Here is a 19,498-nt window from a genome sequence, read left to right as displayed (position 1 = left end):
AAGAGTTTTTTGAGAAAGCAGAAGATCGCAGCTACAACGTGCGCATTTTACGAGAGATGTATCGAGACAGAAAAAATTGTGTTTACCTCGTGTTTCTTGCCTCAGTTCTCCGTAACGTTAGGCGAGTGAACAAAATGTTCCAAACAAACACAACTGACCCACTGGTTGTCTTCCAAGAGCTAGAAAATTTGTATTTGGAAATTCTTAGGCGGATTTTGAATCCATCAGTTTTGAGGCACAACACAACGGCAAGTCTGCTGTCGCTAGACCTGGCAAAAATGAAGTCGATTTTCCTGCAACCAGAGGTAGTGGACCTAGGTGACGTCTTCAGAGAGAAGATTTCACTAGTCCCTGTTGAAGACCAACGGGCCGTGAGGGAGCGCTGTTTCCAATTCTTGAGGCAAATGGCGATGGGACTGCAGCAGCGACTTCCAAATGCCTCCTCTGCACTTCGAAGACTGTGTGCCATAAATCCCGATGGCATAGAAAGTGCTAAGAGCCGTGAATGCATAATGAAGCTACCGCTGCATTTTTTTGGATGTTCCTCAATCGAACTGGAGTCTGAAATACGCCAGCTGCAGAGTGTTAGCGGTGCACTTGATCGCGCATCATGTTTGACTTTCTGGCACGCAGCGGCATCGTACAAGGACCCTTGCGGCGAATGCCCTTTTCAACACCTGGCGCAAGGAGCACTGAAAATTTTGACCCTTCCAATTTCTAACGCTGATGCAGAGCGCGTGTTCTCTTGCGTGAACTTGACGAAAACAGAGATCCGTAACAAAATGAAGCTGGACTTGCTCATGGCGATTCTGCGAATCAAATTTGGGCTACGACTTCAAGAAAAAAACAGCATCATCGTTTGACGTTCCTGCTGAGTTGTTGAATAGAATGTGCCAAAATTACTCCGGCATGAACACTATCTACTCTAGATAAACTACGCGGACTGAACTTTTATTTATTTGCAACGTACCTGATGCTTGAAGGCCAAGCAAGAGAACCAAATTTCCTTGCTCTTTATTTACTCTGTGTTCTTGTGTTGATTCAAAATGATATTATTTATTGTTCATTAATAAAAGTTGCTTATAATAATGGTACTTTTCTACTTGGCTACAAATTTGGCGCCAAGACCAGGTGGCGTGGCTACTTTTGGCTACTTTTAGCCTCAGTTCTGGCTCTTTTTGAAAAATTCCCAACGGCAACCCTGGTTAGGAGTGGCAGGCGGAGATGCACATGTGTAGTCAGACGGCATTTTTCGAGTCGTGTTGTAAATGTTGTTAATTCGCCGTAAATATCTCTTGATTTGTACTCAAGGGTGGAGCAAGACCCCAAGGAAGAGAGATTGACGCATCGGGAGCGAAGAACAGAAACGATGGATGGTTACGCTGCTTGGGTCTCGGCACGTTCGAATTGGCAAAGTTCCGAATTTGTCGCTGTGTTGTGTACGCTTGTGCGCTCCTTATTTGCCGTCATCGCGCGGAGATATTTGCGCTGGATGTCTTTCACTTCGTGTACAAAACTCTGCTTGCTGCGGCATCGAAGAAGAAGTCCTGTGTTTGGGTGCACGTATGCGCTTGGACACGGATAGCCTGCTTGCTCTCAACGGGTGTTCAACAGTCTACGCGCGCTCGTAACTTGCTCATGAGGTAAGCCCATTTTAATCTTATTTGGTTTGCATAACGTAGGTGTTAAAATGATGTGTGGTAAGCCGGTGTCGCGAACAGAAATATTGTTTCAAAAGACCACTATGCAACGTCTTAGGGCAAAAATCACGCATGAATGGGGAAAGGGATCAACCTATCTTTTCAGATCGATTCCAGTCGTAGCGCGTTTGGCTCGATCGCAATTTCCGTGAGGTACTTCTGACCTTTTGTTCACTCGCGTTAAAAGCGTAGAATAAAACTGCATTCAGTTGAGCTCTTGTATTGACGCTTGTATTGGCTTGAGAGCATACTGTATCCGATACAAGAACTTCTGTTAAAATACGGAAATAAACGTTCTAGGCAATAGCAGTCGCTCACTACCTGTGATCGTTACTTTCTTGCTTGGGTGCACGTTTTAATTGTGACCAGAAAAAAACGTCTTGCTGCACCGTTTGCGGTGCAGCAAGACGTGTTCCTTCGAATGATGTCTGGGCAGTCAAGGCATTCGTGCCACTAAGCAAGCAGTAAACGGGGTATCAGTGCGAAAAAATTTGGACATACAAGAGAAGCGAATGGTATCATCATAGACTCTTTTATTTGACGAATAATTCAGTTGTATTACTAAAGCGGAGAGTGGATATGCATGAAAGTCAGATTGTATTGATACTCAGCAAAAACAAGGTAACTTATCATTACTAATCAATCCTTTTCTTTTACTGAAAGGCAAGTTGCTGTTGTGCTGGAGCTGAGAAGAGGTCTGCTGCCTGCAATGGGTCCATCTCTCAAGTTATTGCAGTATTATAGCTCTCAAGGTGAGTGGATTTTTTTTTCTCATAGCTATTTGCCACCTGAATCATGACCGTTTACTTAGCTGTGTAGGTGATCACTGTTAGTGACATTGGAGTGCTGGTGGACCAGCACTCCTTTATGATTGCAACGCATATGACAGAGTGCAGCTGTGGCAGTATGCAAAGGTGTTAATCTATAAGCCAAATTAGGTTCTTTGAGGTAATATGTTAATATGTTGATGACATTGGATTGTGGTCTAGCAGGCAAAAATGCTAAACAAAAAGAAATTTTAATTTGCACTTGGGAAGATGTGCAAGCAATTCAGGCTGTTATACATGAAATGGGACATTTGTAGATGTCTTCTACAGTGCTGCAGTTCTGAATTGCTTAAGAGTTGAGTGATACCACTATAATTTCTCTGTAGAGCATGCAGCACAGTTTAGCATTGGGGGAGGCTGGCATCAACAGGCGTCTACTTACTGTGAAGTTCAAATGAGGTGTTACTGTTAGGGTGACTATATATAATTTATGGTTTAATTAGTCTTGTTAGACTAATTAGTCTGATTAGACTAGTTTAACTAGTCTTGTGTCAGGCAGACATAGTTTACCCACTTGGTTAAACAATAGAGATGTAATATGTATGTATACAAGTATTACCCATTTATTTATGCCATTTAGACAATGGCAGAAATGCGTGGGTAATACTTGTGTACATAGACAATACATCACTATTGTTTAACCAAGCGGTGTCCCTGCATGCTAAATTTTACAGGGCTATTATTAAGTAATGTCAGCTTTTGTTGTAACATTAAGGCACCTTTTATATTATTACAGATTACCACCATTGTGCACCATCATAGTGTCATATTTACACTAAATGTATTTGACTTTGCTATAAAACCTTGCACAGCGGTGCGTCATGAAATTTTTTTTTTATAGTTTCTGGCCTCAGAATGCACTTCACGTTATATTCTTGTTTGCAACAAGACTATAATGCAGGTTTCTCTCATGTTTTGTGGCACTTCAAACTGCGGCGAGCTAAACCACTGGGCAGCAATACTGGATACGCTACTGCGTGTGGAGCTGTCTTCAAACACACACAAGGAATACATCATTGCTTTTTTAGCACAAAACAACGGACACAAGAAAGACGACAGAACAAGGCGCTACTCTCAACTGACATCACTTTATTGCGTCCCTCCTTTGTAGACAGCAGAATCTAGAAGAACATTTGCTGTGAACACCATGTGCAGGAACCACCAACATCTGATCAAAAAAGCACACTCATGCGACAGAATCCAAAAAAAAAAAACCATATTGAGCACTTTACAAGGTTAAAGAAAGCACACTAATGCACTGTGACCCCAATGACTGTATGAAGAAAAGTTCCGATAACTCTCTGGCGGTGGTATCACGGCTCTTTTTTCAAAATCGTAGCATCACGAAACATTGCGAACCTAAGCGATCCATACCAACAGGGAGAGGTTCCCATTTGGCTCAACATTGTAAAATATGGAAGTGCAAAGCCATGTTTCGTGATACTACGATTTTGAAAAAGTGCTGTGATACCGCCGCCTGAGAGTTATCGGAAGCTTTCTTCATACAGTCATTGGGGTCACAGTGCATTAGTGTGCCTTCTTTAACCTTGTGCAGTGCTCAATATGGTTTTTTGGATCCCGTCGCATGAGTACGCTCTTGTGATTGGTTGTTGGTGGTGTCTGCACATGGTGCTCACTGCGGATGTTCTTCTAGATTCTACTATTTATAAAGGAGCGACGCAATAAAGTGATGTCAGTTGAGTGTAGCGCCTTGTGCTGGTCGTCTTTCTTGTGTCCATTGTTTTGCGCTTAACAAAGTATTTATGGATTCACACCAACTAGCCCGCCAACACATTGTGTTGCGGGCACTTCTGAAGTACTGTCTGTCCAATAACCTTGGTGGCATGGAAGCGCCGTCCACTTCTGTGCGTTGCTTTCTGTTTCATTGTGGCATCACATCACATTATAATCATAATGTGTATGTACTTTTTCCAAGAGACCCATATTCCTATCCTTGTGTTATATTTGCTGTCGCATTATTTATGTGCAAATGACCAGTGCTCCAAGCTCCATTTTATCGCAAAGTAAACTACTGGTACCTAAACAGTTCTGTATATCAGAAAACCAAAGCTGAACTGCCGAACAGTACCAAGCGGCAGCCTTAGTGCAGTGTCAAGTAGTCAGATTTTATTGGTCATGTAGAGGTACACAGGATAGCTCTTTATTACTTGCTGAATAATTAAGCTGTGTGAAAACTAAGTATTTATGTAGCTTCAACCACATGCTATTGGTCATTGCTCCTGCCCTCATCAAATGTAGAAGATTATCACGGCATTTCCTATTCTCTTTTTCCTTAATACAGTGGGATTACTGCATGCGTAAGTAGGAAACAGATCACATAGGCAATCAAAAGCCAACATTGTGTAAACTTGGAACATTGATTGTACAGTTTGATGACCCAGAATAAGTAGAAATACACCATAAATGATTGACAATTAACTTTTACTTGACACAGGGCTAAAGCATACAGTAAGCATACTGTATGCTCATACGGTGTCACATCAATTTAAATTTTAGTGTAGCTTTACAGTGTACGCTTCTATTGTTGCATTCTGTCAGAGGAATGGTAATGTTTCGCGTGTATAGCAACTAGACTGTCTATATACAGAAGTAAAAATGTGTGAACTGTATTTTTTAATGATTTGATAGAATGTGTAGCACAATAAAGCCATACAATCAACACACAGTGATGTGACTTTCTCTGCACATGTTGCAGGTTCAAAAAAAGTATGGTGGAAGCTGTTGCCAAGGTTCCGACCAGAAAAGACAGCCAGTATAAAAGGGTCCACGCCACTGATCTCTACTACAGGGGATGAACAGCACATCGAGCGCCCTCGACTGAAGCCGGCCTTGTCCCGGAAGTTGGTGCTTGACAACTTTGCGGCAGCACTTTGTTGCACGGGTGTGTAGCATTTCTTCCCCTAACATGCCTGCCTGATGTGCCATAAACTACCCAAGCATTGTTTCGAGGTGTCCAGAATTTTTCCATTGTATTGTATACAGTGTTGCTAACATAAGTGGCGTGCAATGGAAACACTGGTAAATCAGAAAAAACTTGATGTAAGAGAACACTATCGTATACGGGTTCAGATTGTCATAAAAGTGCTTACCAGACATGTAGAGACCTCCTAAAATGTGAAAAACCACAAAGAAAAGTTTTTCGGCAGCAATATTATCTGATCGCACGCACTAGTTAGTCCACCATATGCCCTGCTTCCAGGACAAGCGACTGCATGACATTGCATTTCCACTGGCTTCACCTGCATCCGGTGCGGTGTGCTGCATCCAGCGAAACATGTTAGAAATCAGTGGTGCACAGTGTTTTCTGTCCCCTTTCTCGACGCCTACTGAACACATGTTAAACTGTTTCCAAAGCAGACAAACAGAGGGAAAGGGTTCTGAACACATTGCATTTTAAAGTGGCTGGTACTGGGTAACGCAAGTACTGTGGCATAGTAGATTTGCACCAGGCAACCTGGGTGCCCAAAAAGGCTGCTGTTTACTTGCAAATGGCCAACATATTGTGAGCATATTGAAGTTCTTTTTTTATTCTCATCGCTTATTTAGCTAACGGAGACAGCTTTCACAACTGAAGAAGCCTTGGAAGCATGAAACACTTCACAAAACCAGCTTCAATATATCGTGTCTGCATCACAATTTCACGGCTGCATGAGTGAACCCTCTGGTTAACATGTAAGAGAGTTCATGATGTTTGCCATGCATTATCCACTTTATTTACAGGTCAACCCTATCTTGAGATTTAAGCTGATGTTGCGTTTAGAGAATTTATGGCCGAGAGCCAGCTTTTGAGAATAGAGATTGAGCTTGACAGATTAAACGCCAGAACAAGTCGTTGAGGATTTCAGATCAAGAATCTTCAAAGGCCAGTTCATTTAGTGGTGTTAATATTCTGCTCGAAGTTGTTGATTGTTACGTTCATATGGTGCCCAAGCATTGCGGTAACAACTTCACTTGGAGTACATAGCAAGGGTGTATTCGATGTAAGCTGCTGGCTTTTTTTCTGTGTTTTCAAAAACTGGTTTCTTGTTCAGTTTAAATTTTCAAATTTTGCATTGTTTATTAGGTGTTGTGTCTTGTTTCCTTTTCCTGCAGCTTCTTAGTTAAACATCTGAATAGTGAACACAACTTGACCTTTTGCTTGATTGCCTAGATTACATGCCCTCGATGCAAAACAATTTCACTTCAAAACTGCTTGTACCATACTGAAAGAATAACTTGAAGCAGCCATAGCCACCAATAACACGCAAGAGATGATTATGAAAATTTTAATATTGTTTTTTGATCTACAGGGTGTCTTAACTATCATGCACCAAGATTTAGAAATATGTAAATGTGATGTAACTAGACAAAATGAAGGTAATGTTTGCCATCGCCTGGAGATACTCTGATTATATTGTGCATTCTGCCTAATTACATAACTCTTAATTAGGTATTAAATATCTCAAATAATTAAATGAAATGTGTCAATGAAAAGTTGTAGAGCAATATGAAAGCCTCCTGATACACTTTTTTGTTACTGTTACTCATTGTGCTGCTACATAAAAGTGTTTTTCCAAGGAATAAGCCTGCGAATACACATAAAGTGTCTTGCGTGGCCAGTCATGTGTCAGTTTTGTGGTGCAAAGCCACGAATACAACTTAAATGGGTTCTTTTAAGAAAAAGACTTAGCTCAGCAAATTATCTTTCTTTGTGCAGCCTGTGGAGACAAGGTTTCTTAGACATGGCCGTGGCCCTCAAGGAAGATGCCGAGGCCACAGGCAGTTCCTCCAGTGACCGTGAAAAGGTCCCCTGGGGCACAAGTCTGGTTTGGCACCCCCACCTTTCTCCTGCAGCTTTTCTGTCTACTTAGCTAACCAGGTAGGTCAATGATGGGAAAGGGAAAAAAGAATCAACAGCATCAAACGCAGAACTTGCTCAAGCTCAATGCATTTTTGGTGTGAAGTTTTTCCCTTATCATTTATCAAAAAACGGGTAATAAGTATATGATATGGTCTTCATACGGACACCTCTTTCCCACAGAGAATTAGCAGTAAAAAAAGCAGCTTATGAAGGCTTGAATATTAGCTATGATGATGTGGCATAGATAGGATAATGATTATGAATGTTTCTAATGAAGGCAGTGGTAGTAGAGTGAATAATCAGAGTTTATATATAGATTGAAAGACATTTCGTTCCAATGCCAGAATTTTAAATCATCCCAAATAATTCTTGCATTTTATAGTCTTCATTTTATAGTTCTTGATGCTTGCTTCTTGCTGACATCATTCTTATGCTGCATAATTCACCTGTTATAAATTCCCTATTTCCCCCATTCAAGCAACTTTACATTCAGCATAAGAAACCTCGTAGATGAGTTCCAGAAACTTGCTGATGAGATTAGGGGGCAGCGTGTACCCCAGGCTGAGATATGCATTCAAGAGCCTCATATCTTGCAAATGTTAGAAATACTCCTGCTAAGCAAGTTCTTGGTGTCATACAAGGTTATTTGCGAATACGAATTTGCCTAAATTTAGAAAACAGTCAATATAAAACATGTCAAGCGATATCGCTGACGATACACACACATTCCAACTGAACTAAATACAAATAAATATAGCACCAAATGCAGAATCATTGGCATGATGCCATTCTTTCAGTGGAATAAAATCTGTCCTGCATTGTAAATCTGGAATCCTTTATAATCCAGACTACTAAATACTTATGAGGGTTGTAGCGTAAAATATGCATGTATTTATTCCTCGTTTCTTTACTTTAGGACCCGATAATGCTTAAACAGCAGTGAAAGAACTGAGATCACAGTACCTAATACTTTATATTGCTCCAGAAATCCGTTTCTCTGCCGATCGCAGCATTCGACACTAACAAGACGGCACATAACACTTAGGGTGGTGCTATTCACTTTGATTGTTTGGGAACGAAACCCATAATGTACATGTTATGGCCCTACGTGTCATTACGTTTGAACAACAATAAGGTAGGGGGTTTGCATTTTGCAAAACTGCATGGAGGTTTTCACTGTGTGCAATTAAAATTAGGAACCTTCCCAGCTCATACTAAATGCATTCTCCAAAGCTTTAGGTTATACAGGTGCACTACTTTACACAGAACACACTCTTTTTCCTCGTCACGACTCACACTCTTAGGCAGAGTTACACCCTTTGAAGTGCCCCTTCTTCCACACAACGATAATTGTCATCTGCCTTTATGCATTTTCTTTCTTTAACGCTGCGAGCCCTGTGCTTTTCAGTAACGAACGGCATGCGCGTTATCAGCATGATAGCATTCTCGACAACAAAGTAGCGGGCGTGGCGTCTTCAAGAAAGGAAACGCATCAAGGCAAATAACGATTATTGTTGTGTGGCAGAAGGGGCACTCCAAAGGGTGTAACTTTGCCTAAGAGTGCAGGTGGTGATTCAGATTCTTCAAAGGTGTTTCATTGTATGGGATGGCACATCGCGCTTCACTTATTTGCAGAATATTGCATTCCAATTGTGTCATATGAGATAAATCCATTAAAGAGCTTTAGCTTGCCCTAAATTTATTACAGCTGTGTACTGGTAAACTGGCCGCAGCTTGCAGTGCTTGTGGAAAAACAATTGTAACTGCCATATTATATGTAACTGCTAGTGCACAGGCATCGGCAGCAGCAATGGTTAGGGTACACTTGTTTCTTCTATTCTGGGGTATGCATCCTCCACCAGAAAGTAGTTTTTTTCGTCTTCCTCTTCTACCATATTGGAATGTGAAATGGGGTGTAATTTGTAGGATATACTCTTGCATAAACTTCATGAGCATTTATTCTTGTCTGTGCCACAGATCATTGTTGCTACCACTGTAAAAGCAGGGTGCCTGTTTACAGCACCCATAGGGAACAATCTGTGAATCTTTAACGAACAGTAAGGATAATGAATAATCGAATAATTTTTAGTAATTTTCAACAAATTTAGCACTCTTTGCTTTCCACTACGGTGTTTTTCAAACTCTAATATTGGCACAAGGTTTGAGTGCAGGATGTCATTTTGTGTGAAAGAGTACACTTGTGCGCATAACACCTCATCGTCAACATTCTGCTGCACAGAATCTCATTAGCTTTCGTATGCATTGGTCACTATCTCACAAACCGGTTGCTCCTTTGTTAGTTGGAATGTAGCATTTATGTAAAGCACATTTGATGTTCTAACAAAAAGCATTGTGCCCTCTTATCCCCTAATTCTCCTCACTTGATGCCTAGTGTTGTAATAGCATGGTTGACACCATGAGAGTCAGTGCGGTGAATAAGTGTGTCTGGTGGAGTAGGGGGTGTACGTTAACTTAAGCAACTTTTCCAGACGACTTGAATCAGTATTGTGGAATGCTGGTTTTTTTTTTTTCAATCACTGTTACCAAGTTTCACTTTGGTTGTGGCAACAAGTATAATGTAGTTCGCTAGCACTCCTGCCAACACATATAATATGCAGGCATCTGTGTTGAAAAAAAGACCAGCTAATGGTTTGCCAGGAGCTAAGGTCCATTTAGACCGTTAAATTTTGAACTTACACTGGTGGAAATAACTGGTGAATGAAAGCACACCCAGGAGAACTGAAGCAAGACTGCGAGTCGGCCTAGTTGGAACAAATTCATCTTGAAACTTATTGTGCGCAACAAACAGGGACGAAGAATAGAAGAAACACAAGGACGAGCGCTTAACATTGTGTTTCTTCTATTCTTCGTCCCTGTTTGTTGCGCACAATAAGTTTCAAGATGAGCAGGAGAACTGGCCATAATATTTTCTTTCATTATAACACGGCTGAAGCTTTGAACTGCATTTGAACTGGCTTGTTTAAAAAATGACCCATTTCCTTGTTCAAGTAAGACAAAGGTTCCACAGGAAGACAGAAACTTGAAGCCGTCAACAGCAGCATGAATATAAACAGCACTAGACGTTTTGCAATCTTGCACCTGGTTATATTAGCCATCCCATTTTTTTCCACAGGCTGTTCTTTACTGTTTTATGATCATATCCAGTTTAATTTTAATGTCCCTATTTTTTTATATTTGGTTAATATGTATTTTCTTCATCGGCTTTCAACAAAATATATATTCATAATGTGCCTTCACTTACCATTTGCAGTGATCTTAACCAGATGCATCTTGATACAAAATTTATTTTCCTTAATTCTTCGTTTTCCTTTTCCAAAAGTGCAAACTGTTTATCTTGATACCTATTTTGTCTTCTGGGAAGATTGGTTCTACTGGATTAATGACTGCATGCATGTGTACATCGTTTTCTGTTTTGGTCACCCCTACTCTTGGCAAGTACTGACAGCATTGCTCATACCCGCTCCATGACAATCACCACTGCTATGCACACCCTTCCTTCCTTTATTTTAACACTTTGGCTTCTCTTGACCTATTATATGCACCAGTTACTTCTCCCCCAATGAGGCTAGGGGCCAGTGAGATATGCACAATCCCACAACACAGCCAAGGAAAACATTTGCTACCCTAATGACAAGCACCTATGTCGAAATGTTGGCTACAGCAACATCCCTTGTGCCAACAATGTTGAACTACTTACATGTTTTTCTAACACAGAAGTTACTGCTTTGTCGTGTTCTGTGATTAAACTTTTTTGCCGCTTTCTTTAGGATGGATATTCACGAATACTATTTGTTTCTCCTAACAGCAGCAAGTTTATACTTGCAAGTGTTTGGAGTCAAGAACAACTTTCACCAGGAAGAAGTGCAAGACGAGTGATTGAAGAAAATAAAGTTGCTTCTGTGATCTAAGAACTTGAGGACTGAAATGTTGCACCTTTTTGTATATATGCTATGCAGTGCATTCATATCACAAAGTGCAAAGTGTTTTATCTCTGCAGCCATGTCAGTGTGTTGGCAAGACAATTTTCTCAATGGTGACCTGCTGCTTTGACTATGAGCTGCCTTCATGACATTTGCATTAAAGGAGATGTACTATCGTGGACAAAAGTACCCTGGAAGTGCGAGCGTTGACCAAATTGCATTTCTGCTCAAGACCGCTGAAAACAGTGGGTCACGTATGCACATTCCGAACGCAGATGGTGGCACGGCTGATCCCAGCAAATAGCACACCAATGAAATTCGGTCGACTCTCGCACGTCCTGGGCAATATTGTGCCCGATGGCACATTCTTCGAATGGATATGCTCTGCAAGATGAAATACGGGAAGCACCTGTACTTTAACGGATATAGTACAGATTTAGTATACGGAGTCTTTCGTTTTCTGAATACGGCAAGCACCTGTTTTTTAACGGTTATAGCACAGATTCAGCATACGGTGTGTTCCGTTTTCTGAATACGAGAAGCACCGTACTTTAACGGTTATAGTACAGATTCAGAATACAGAGTCTTCCGTTTTCTAGATACAGAAGCACTCGTATCTTGTATTACGGTCTCTTTTTTTACAGTTGTCCGTTCTACGGAAATGACCGTTCTTAATTTACGGAAGAGTGTTCGGTCACAAATTACCAGCAAATTTTCTGTAAAGTAAGGCAAATTTTTTTTACAGTGTAGCGCTTAGGCGTGGCACTGTAAGATGCTTATCCACGCTCGTCTAACGGAAGTGTGTGGTGAATATTGCAACAGTCTGGACAGGGAGAGAAAATTCCCTCACAAAAATCGTGCTTGTATTGCCTCTCAACAAATAGCCTAGTGAAAGCAGCCACAAACCAGTACAAACGCAACAAAATTTCAATGACGACTTTAGTAATGATGAAGTTTGGCAGCGAATAATAGATCTTGCCCATACCTATGTAAATATAAAGGGTGTCGGGTAACATCCTACATCCTGTGATTGATTACCATCTTGCATTCAACCTCGGCGTCGTGGGCGCCGCAGTAGCCAGCTGCGAGCCTTATACAAGTTTAGAATGACTTTCACATAAACCTCTATTCACTTTGTTGGCTTCCGTGAAGACAAGAACACAAGATAAATATCACTCTGAGAAACTGTTGCGGTATATTAGCGGCTTGCGCTTATTTGATGCTGTCCCTAATGTTTGCCTACTCGTAGTCTGCTATCTGCTACAAAGCAAAATATATGGGCCTATGTTCCCTAAAAAGGCATTACGTTGGAACTCGTCTTTAGAGCAGGTACCAGCTGATCGGGATGTTAGGTATAAAAATAAATAAATAAATAATTCAACGTGCCCAGGAACAACCCTGAGGTCTGAGCGCTGGCGCGCGCATAATAATAATAATAATAAGAAGAAGAAGAAGAAGAAACGTAAGAATTATTACTCTTAGTCTGTCCATTTCCTTTAAATGTAAAGAACAACGTCCAGGAACGTATTCTAAGAAGGTTCGCGACGACCACACAACGCATTTCAGTCCATTCACATCCGCCGGCACGCTCAGCACGTGTACAGTCAAAGGGTTTCGGTATGGTGTAGAGTGCATTGTATACACACGCACACACATTTGCGCGTTTAAGAAATGTCAAAAGCTATGGCAGCATGCACAACTGCAGACATGAGTGTTGGGTATTTGAGCAGATGGAGACAGCTGGTATTCTGTTAGAGATTAAGACGAACAAATGGAGTTGGGAAGGTTATGTAACGCGTAGGGAAGATACATGACCCTATTATATTCGAACTATGGATCGAGTTGCAAGAGAAGGAAAACACTGTTGGGAAAGGCAGGCAAATAGGTGGTGTGATGGACTTCTGAAATACGCAGATATACGATATAGATAACCGACGCAAGGAGAGGGATAATTGGAGATCGCTGGGAGGGGTGTTCGTCTTGCAGTAGACATTAAATAGGCTGGTGGTGGTTACAATGCTTGCGGTGGTGACGATTATGATGATAATACAGTGCTAATGTCACGATCACTGTGGCGACCGGCAATCGGGAGTTGCAATAACGTGTTTAACACTGTGCACTTTCTCTGATTAAAGGCCACACTTAGAAACGCTGTTAGAAGAACGAAAGAACACGCATCCAGTAAAACGAAGAAATTAGGAGCTGAACAAGATGCTCTCTACAATCCATTTCTTTTGGGACATGTTTACGTTCAAAACGGCGTACTTTTGCGCGTGCTTTAGTTACTACATGTTTGCGTTGCCGCGTGAACGTACGAATGGCCACTTGTGGAGAATCCGAACGTCGGACATACGGAACAGAAGCGCTAAGATGGTGGCCGACCTGGCGTGCACGACAATAACAGATCAGCTAGGTGCTGCTGTCTAGAGAAGGAACAACGTGGCTGCTGCCGCCGAATCGGGAACGCGACTAAAGCACAATGAATTCTCGCCGAGATGGGCGGGCGGGCCACGCAAACACGTCCTCCTTCGCGAACGCCCGACGACAAAGGGAACAGGATAGAGACGGACGGGAGGGAGAGACAACGGACGCACCCCCCGCATGCATGTGTGTCACCAAGGTCCACAGGGGGGGGGGGGGGGAGGGTTGAGGCCGAGGGCGAGAAACGAAGCACTCTGTCAGGGCCCCCTTCGTTGGATATCTCACCTAAAACCGTGCAGCACTGCAGGAGCTACAAGAGGAGTCAAGCCCCGAAAGGTTGGGTCGACGAAGTGTCTTCCACTGACTAGCCCAACTTGCCGCTCTACTGACGAAGTGTAGTTCCCGCGTATTGGGACAGTTAGTCGTCGTCTAAATTATAGAAGTCACACAAGACAGATAAGAATAAAAGTACACATTGGACGGGCGCATTGGCTCGATCGTTCCTTCGCCTACGTTATGCGTGCTGCTTCCCGAGTTTAAGCTGGATACGACTTCTTCCAAACGCTGCTGTTTGCTCACGCATGCCTGTACACAGTGGCCAGCCTAAACGCACTGGCTGGCCGCCACCTTGTCCGCTGCATTGTTAAAGGTAGTCACTACCCAGAAGCTCGCCAGTGTGCACTAAACACGAATGAACACCACGTAGGCGACATATTTTTTTGCTCTGCGCAGTATTATCACCCACACTTAATACAGAGTTTTAGATTAGGGTACTCGAGCATTGCGGGATGCAAATTCCATTGTAGTCCCTTTGCGTTCCTTTGTACGTCCAGCGGTTTGCGTCATCCAACGCGTGGGCACCCTCGTATAAGGCGGTAATGTTTGATGGTGAGAAACGGCCAGCGGCGTTATCGCGTCCGTACTGTAATAATGCCGACATGATGATGGGAACGCTCATTCACTGTTATGATGCCGTAGTTGTGAGCGCTAAGACCTCCTGCTGTTGCAACAACTCGATCGGCTCGGCCCTCCACTATAGCTAAACGGCAATTGTCGTGTCTACGAAAGCTGCACCCTTTTGATCGCCGACCGGAGCGTTGCCTTCGCCGGGCGCGGCAGTTGGCTGCTGTTTGCTTAGCGAGCTGCTTCCTGTCAGCGGCGAGCACGACTGTTACGGACGACCGACGAACGGCGGCGCAGGCGTACAGTGCGTATGCGTTGACGGCGGCGATGGTGGTTTCAGGGCAATGCGGCGGAGACATGAGGCCGAGTTGCTAACTCGGGGGCTCTTACTCCAGCCGGCAGCGGTCGTGATGGGCCCCCGGTGGACGTGCGTACAACGGACGCGGGGCAGTAGCCATTTCCGGCCGGACGCCGGCAATGAGATAGCACGAGACCGCCTTGGCAGCGCCGTGGCCGTCGCCTTCTGAAATAGTGCAGTGTCGACTGTAACGTTCGCCCTGCGTGCTTCTGCTGCTGTCGCCGCGCACGGCATGCGACGGATGCGCATGTCGCACGGCACAGCAGACAAAAGCGTGCGCCAGGTACAAGGTTTTCAACGGAAAGCACATTTCTCTCGCGCGGAAAAACAACAGCTCGGAGCTCTTGGTTTGCTGTTTCTATAGAGCGCTCAGCGACTGCTGCCTTCGTTAGTGTGGTTACCCGTCGTTTGCCGGAGGCTGTAACTTGAAGGACCTGAGTTTTGTAATCGGAAGTTGAGGCTGTCGACGGTACCCAAAGCGTGTTTGTTATCACAGGGCTTAGCCTTTGGGCGAAGAAAAGAACCTTCGAACTGAAAGCTCGAGATGCGATGCACCCTCGATGGCTCTGCGATATTCCATGATCCTCCAATAAATAGCGGGCGCATTTGAGCATTTGTATGCGATTGGACGACCGTCGACTGTGCTATTATTGGTATACTATCGTTGTCGCTACTTTTATCGAACCTTCTACATCACCATATACACCACCCCTCGAATAAGAGTTCCTGATATGGAACACGTGGTCGTCTCTGCGGAACGCCGTTGAAGCACAGCACCGTTGTTGGCATGCAAGAAGTTGAGTTGACGTCGGCGTACTGTTTAGGGCACGATATACTTTTTATTGCGATAGCAATTATATGGACACTCCTGGCGCATTTCTGACATCGACGTCGCCGTGAGAGAGAGAGAGAGAGAGAGAGAGAGAGAGGAAAGGGGAAAGGCAGGGAGGTTAACCAGAGAAAAAAAAATCCGGTTGGCTACCCTACGCTGGGGAGAGAGGGAAGGGGGAGGTAAAGTGGAAACAAAGTAGAGATAAGGAAAGGAAGGAGCATAGACACACAATCACAATCGGTCACTGTCACCGAACACTGTCATCGCACAGCACACTGACACTTGTAGCACTATCAACATCTGTTTAGGCTACAGTCGCCTGTCCAGTTCTGTCGCCCTCAAGAACCGCAACAGTGCCCTCGTCGCCCTCTGCTGCGATGGCTTATGATGGCGGTATCTGAAAATGAGTTCCTCTGTGAGACGTCGCCGTGAGGTTGCATATAAAGTCAAAGGGTGATAAAATCGCCGCCGCGCGCCGTATGCTGTATGTGCGAGTGAAAGCATGCGAGCATGAGCCGCGATCGCGGGTCAATTTTGCGCACGCAACGAACGAAAGCGGGTAAGGAGCGCAAGGCCTCCCGTCGCGCGCAGGGCTTCGGGGGGAGGGGAGCGATAAGTTTTTTTTACAATCCCGGGCGCGTATTTACAATCGCTAGTACGTACAGCGGGGCGTGGCATGTGCGGAGACGACGGACATCTGTGCGCATGCGCGAGTAAGAGCGGGTGCGAAAGAGGAAATGTTAGGACTTTTGCTCCTAGAATATACGACTCTGCCTAGGCACTACGGAGGAGTTTCTTAGCGCGTGTTGTATTGCGTTTGTCCCTAGGCGTGCCGGCAGAAGTCGCGGTGCGCGGTTTAGCGTCGCAAGTTGGCGGCTGGACGTAAATATATTTATACAATCGTGTTTTTTACTAATTGAAACAATGTGTCATTGTTTCGCATTATTGGCGGCGCCTCCCGGACACCAAAGCGGCAACGGGGACATCAAATCTACAACCCGGACTGGCCCATGAGTTAGGGCTCGCCGAGGCCTGCTCGTGCCAGGGGAGTATAAGATCGGCTGTCCGCTAACGCGGGCAGCCATTTTTTTTTTTTTCATGCGGACACCTCTTGGCACGGTTCGGCTTCCACGGCCCCAACCCACGGGCCGCCCTGCTTCCAGCTTAGATCCCTCAGCTACCGCTTGGGTGCTCTGGAGATCCGGTGCTGCCTGCTTTAATATAACCTTAGGTGCTCTCCTGAGGCCTCCGTTTGCCGGTTACATGTGCCGCGGTTACATGTGCCGAGTTTCCGCGGCCATCGAGTGAGGTGTATTCTTGTTTGCTTGCGCGGCATGACAGCATGCTTGTTAATTTAGTTAGTATACCTGTGTTTACGAGTGTGCACGGTCGACAAACAACTATCCTTACTTCGTATAGCTAGCTGTCCCCTAATTTGCTATCGTAATGGATACCTCGCGATTCGGCCGAAACTGCGACTTTTTTCTAATCGAGTGCAGCGGCGGCAGCTACATTTCTGTAACATTAAAGCGTAGCTTGCAAGACCCAACTGCTTGGCATTGCACCACAGTGGTGTCATTTTCATCGGTATAGTACAGCAGGCATATAAAAAGTGTACCACAATGCAAGGTAGGTGAAAATGCAGCCTACTCAAAGAAAACTGGGAGTCTGCGTCGGCTCCGCCAGATAAATGATGCAACGGAGTATATGCGTTTCTTCCGGCTGCCACGAGAGCGAGAAGGAGAAGAAAACAAAGAGAGGAGGTAGGGATGTCAACCAGAAATGCGTCTGGTTGGCTACCCTACACTGGGGCGTAGGAAAGGAAGAATACCGCGAAATTCCGCCTTGCTGACAGGCAACGCGCAAGCAATTAGTCATGCCGTTGGAACTGTCTTTGTGAGCTTCCTCGCGTACGACGATTATGCTCGCGTTGTGCGTTTTCGCGTTTGCGCTTGGTCTCGCTCTGGCAACAACGAAGAGGTGATATGTGCCGCTGGCAGCGCGTTACTAGTGGTAGTGTAGTTACGCGTGTGTAGGCCGTGTACAGAAAATTCCCAATTAGAGGAAGTATTACTGCGCTAAGCAATTATGAGCATGGAATCTGACTATCGTTGTTACAGAACTTTCCAACGCTTTCGTAATGAACATAAAATAGGACAAACACTTTTGTCATTTAGAACCAAGAATCCCATGAGTGTAACACGAACATCCTACCGCTTTACCTCCAACCGACCTGCATATCGTTGTAACCTCGCGTGCTCTCATGACACTATTAAAATCAACGAACTTGAAAAGCCGCTTGCAGACATTGCTTTTCGCTTTCTCCTTTTTTCTTTAAATCCCTCATTCCCTCTCCCCCGTGCAGGGTAGCAAACCGGACGTCAGTCTGGTTAACCTTCCTGACTTTACATGTTTCTCTCTTTCTATCTCTTTTGATATAACCTCCCTCTCCTAGTCTACAAGATGTTTCTGGCGGGTCACATTATACAGACAGCACGATAAAACATATCTGCTTTCATGATTTTGCGGCGCTTGTGATTTACACCCACAAGTGTCCTCTGTGGAGCGTGCAGAAGAGTACATCTAATTCTATGGCCTCCGAGGCTTTACCGAAATATCATCGTCACAATGATGATGATTTATATTGACATACCCCACAGTCACCTAGCCTGCTTGAGCTAATCAGGTATTAGATACATGCATAGCAGTCTAGCGTTTTGCCTATATCTCCTTGATATTTATCTCTTCATTAAAACCTCTATCTCTATATTGTGTAATTACTTATTCCAGCCTCGACTCCGGCTCTATAAATCTTGTTTTCTCTGCTTGTTTTCCACCAATACTCTAAACGTCTGCTGCATATCTCGACTGCTGACCAGTTATTGCTTCCCACCGCCTTGAATCCTAACGCTTCTTGAAGTGTAGGTTCCCTACGGGTCTTGCCGGGTGAATATGTCGGCATTCCATCGCAATGTCCTGAGTTGTTTCCGGACTTTTGCTGCAGCAGAAGTATGCCTCATCCTGTTGGAAATATTTGCTCGGGTACGTTTTTGTCCCCAAACAGCCAGCTCTGTTTTAAAATGGTAAAGTACTGCCCTTTATATTACCGTACAAATATTTCCTCCTTACTTTCCTCTTGCCGTACTCGTAAATCTACGTGGTATTTTTTGTTTCCATCCTTTCCATGAAATTCACCATTTCTACTTCTCTTATTTTCTTTTTTCTTTGATGACTACAGGTTGTCTATTTACACTTTAAATTACTTTGTACTTGGGTGCCCCTTTCCGCACCTTTACCTCCATTTCGTACCCCCGCTTTCGAGGAACAAATATTTGTGCACTTTAACCACTCCATTTTCTTTCATCCATATACTCAGCCTTTCTTCAAAACTAATTTAGCTCTGCGCTTCTATGATAAAAGAGGCCTAACCATTGTCCCCCAGAACTGCCTCATTTGTGGCTTTACCGTGCTTCCTAATGCCACTCGGCCCACCAACCTTTGGTTAATATTCAACCTCGCCAAGACTTCTGATTTTGGGCACAGTTTAAAATCAGAGAGCGGGGCTCGTGAGCAGAGTTCAAAAGCGCCATCAAGCGGAGCTTGCCGATGAGCATCAGCCAATACGTTGTGTCTGAATCTGCGCCCCAGTAATGGC

The 19,498-nt window shown here is 44.0% G+C and overlaps 2 protein-coding genes across 4 annotated transcripts in view; one reads left to right on the top strand and one right to left on the bottom strand.

Annotated features, from left to right (window-relative positions):
• Window positions 1-19,498, bottom strand: part of LOC139057453 (dopamine receptor 1-like) — a 556,142-nt gene that overhangs the window by 294,749 nt on the left and 241,895 nt on the right. The gene's annotated exons all lie outside the window — the stretch shown is intronic.
• LOC135899230 (uncharacterized) lies at window positions 1,212-11,620 on the top strand. Of its 2 annotated transcripts, none has more exons than XM_070536631.1 (5): window positions 1,212-1,643; window positions 2,364-2,452; window positions 5,244-5,429; window positions 7,245-7,406; window positions 11,218-11,620. In XM_070536631.1, exons 1-4 carry the CDS (start codon window positions 1,639-1,641, stop codon window positions 7,265-7,267), a joined length of 303 nt encoding a protein of 100 aa, XP_070392732.1. In that variant the 5' UTR covers window positions 1,212-1,638; the 3' UTR covers window positions 7,268-7,406; window positions 11,218-11,620. The 2 variants fall into 2 exon arrangements, with proteins under 2 accessions (XP_070392732.1, XP_070392731.1); XM_070536630.1 differs by having other exon boundaries at window positions 11,215-11,620.

The sequence above is a fragment of the Dermacentor albipictus genome, chromosome 3 (assembly GCF_038994185.2).
Source record: "Dermacentor albipictus isolate Rhodes 1998 colony chromosome 3, USDA_Dalb.pri_finalv2, whole genome shotgun sequence".
Taxonomy (NCBI): domain Eukaryota; kingdom Metazoa; phylum Arthropoda; class Arachnida; order Ixodida; family Ixodidae; genus Dermacentor; species Dermacentor albipictus.
This window is presented reverse-complemented; position numbering and strand designations above follow the sequence as displayed.

Bases quoted from the DNA above. Each gene is read 5' to 3' on its own strand.
- LOC135899230 (XM_070536631.1), top strand. The intron at 2,453-5,243 runs GTGAGTGGATTT...CACATGTTGCAG, and splicing joins GCAGTATTATAGCTCTCAAG to GTTCAAAAAAAGTATGGTGG. The intron at 5,430-7,244 runs GTGTGTAGCATT...TTCTTTGTGCAG, and splicing joins GGCAGCACTTTGTTGCACGG to CCTGTGGAGACAAGGTTTCT.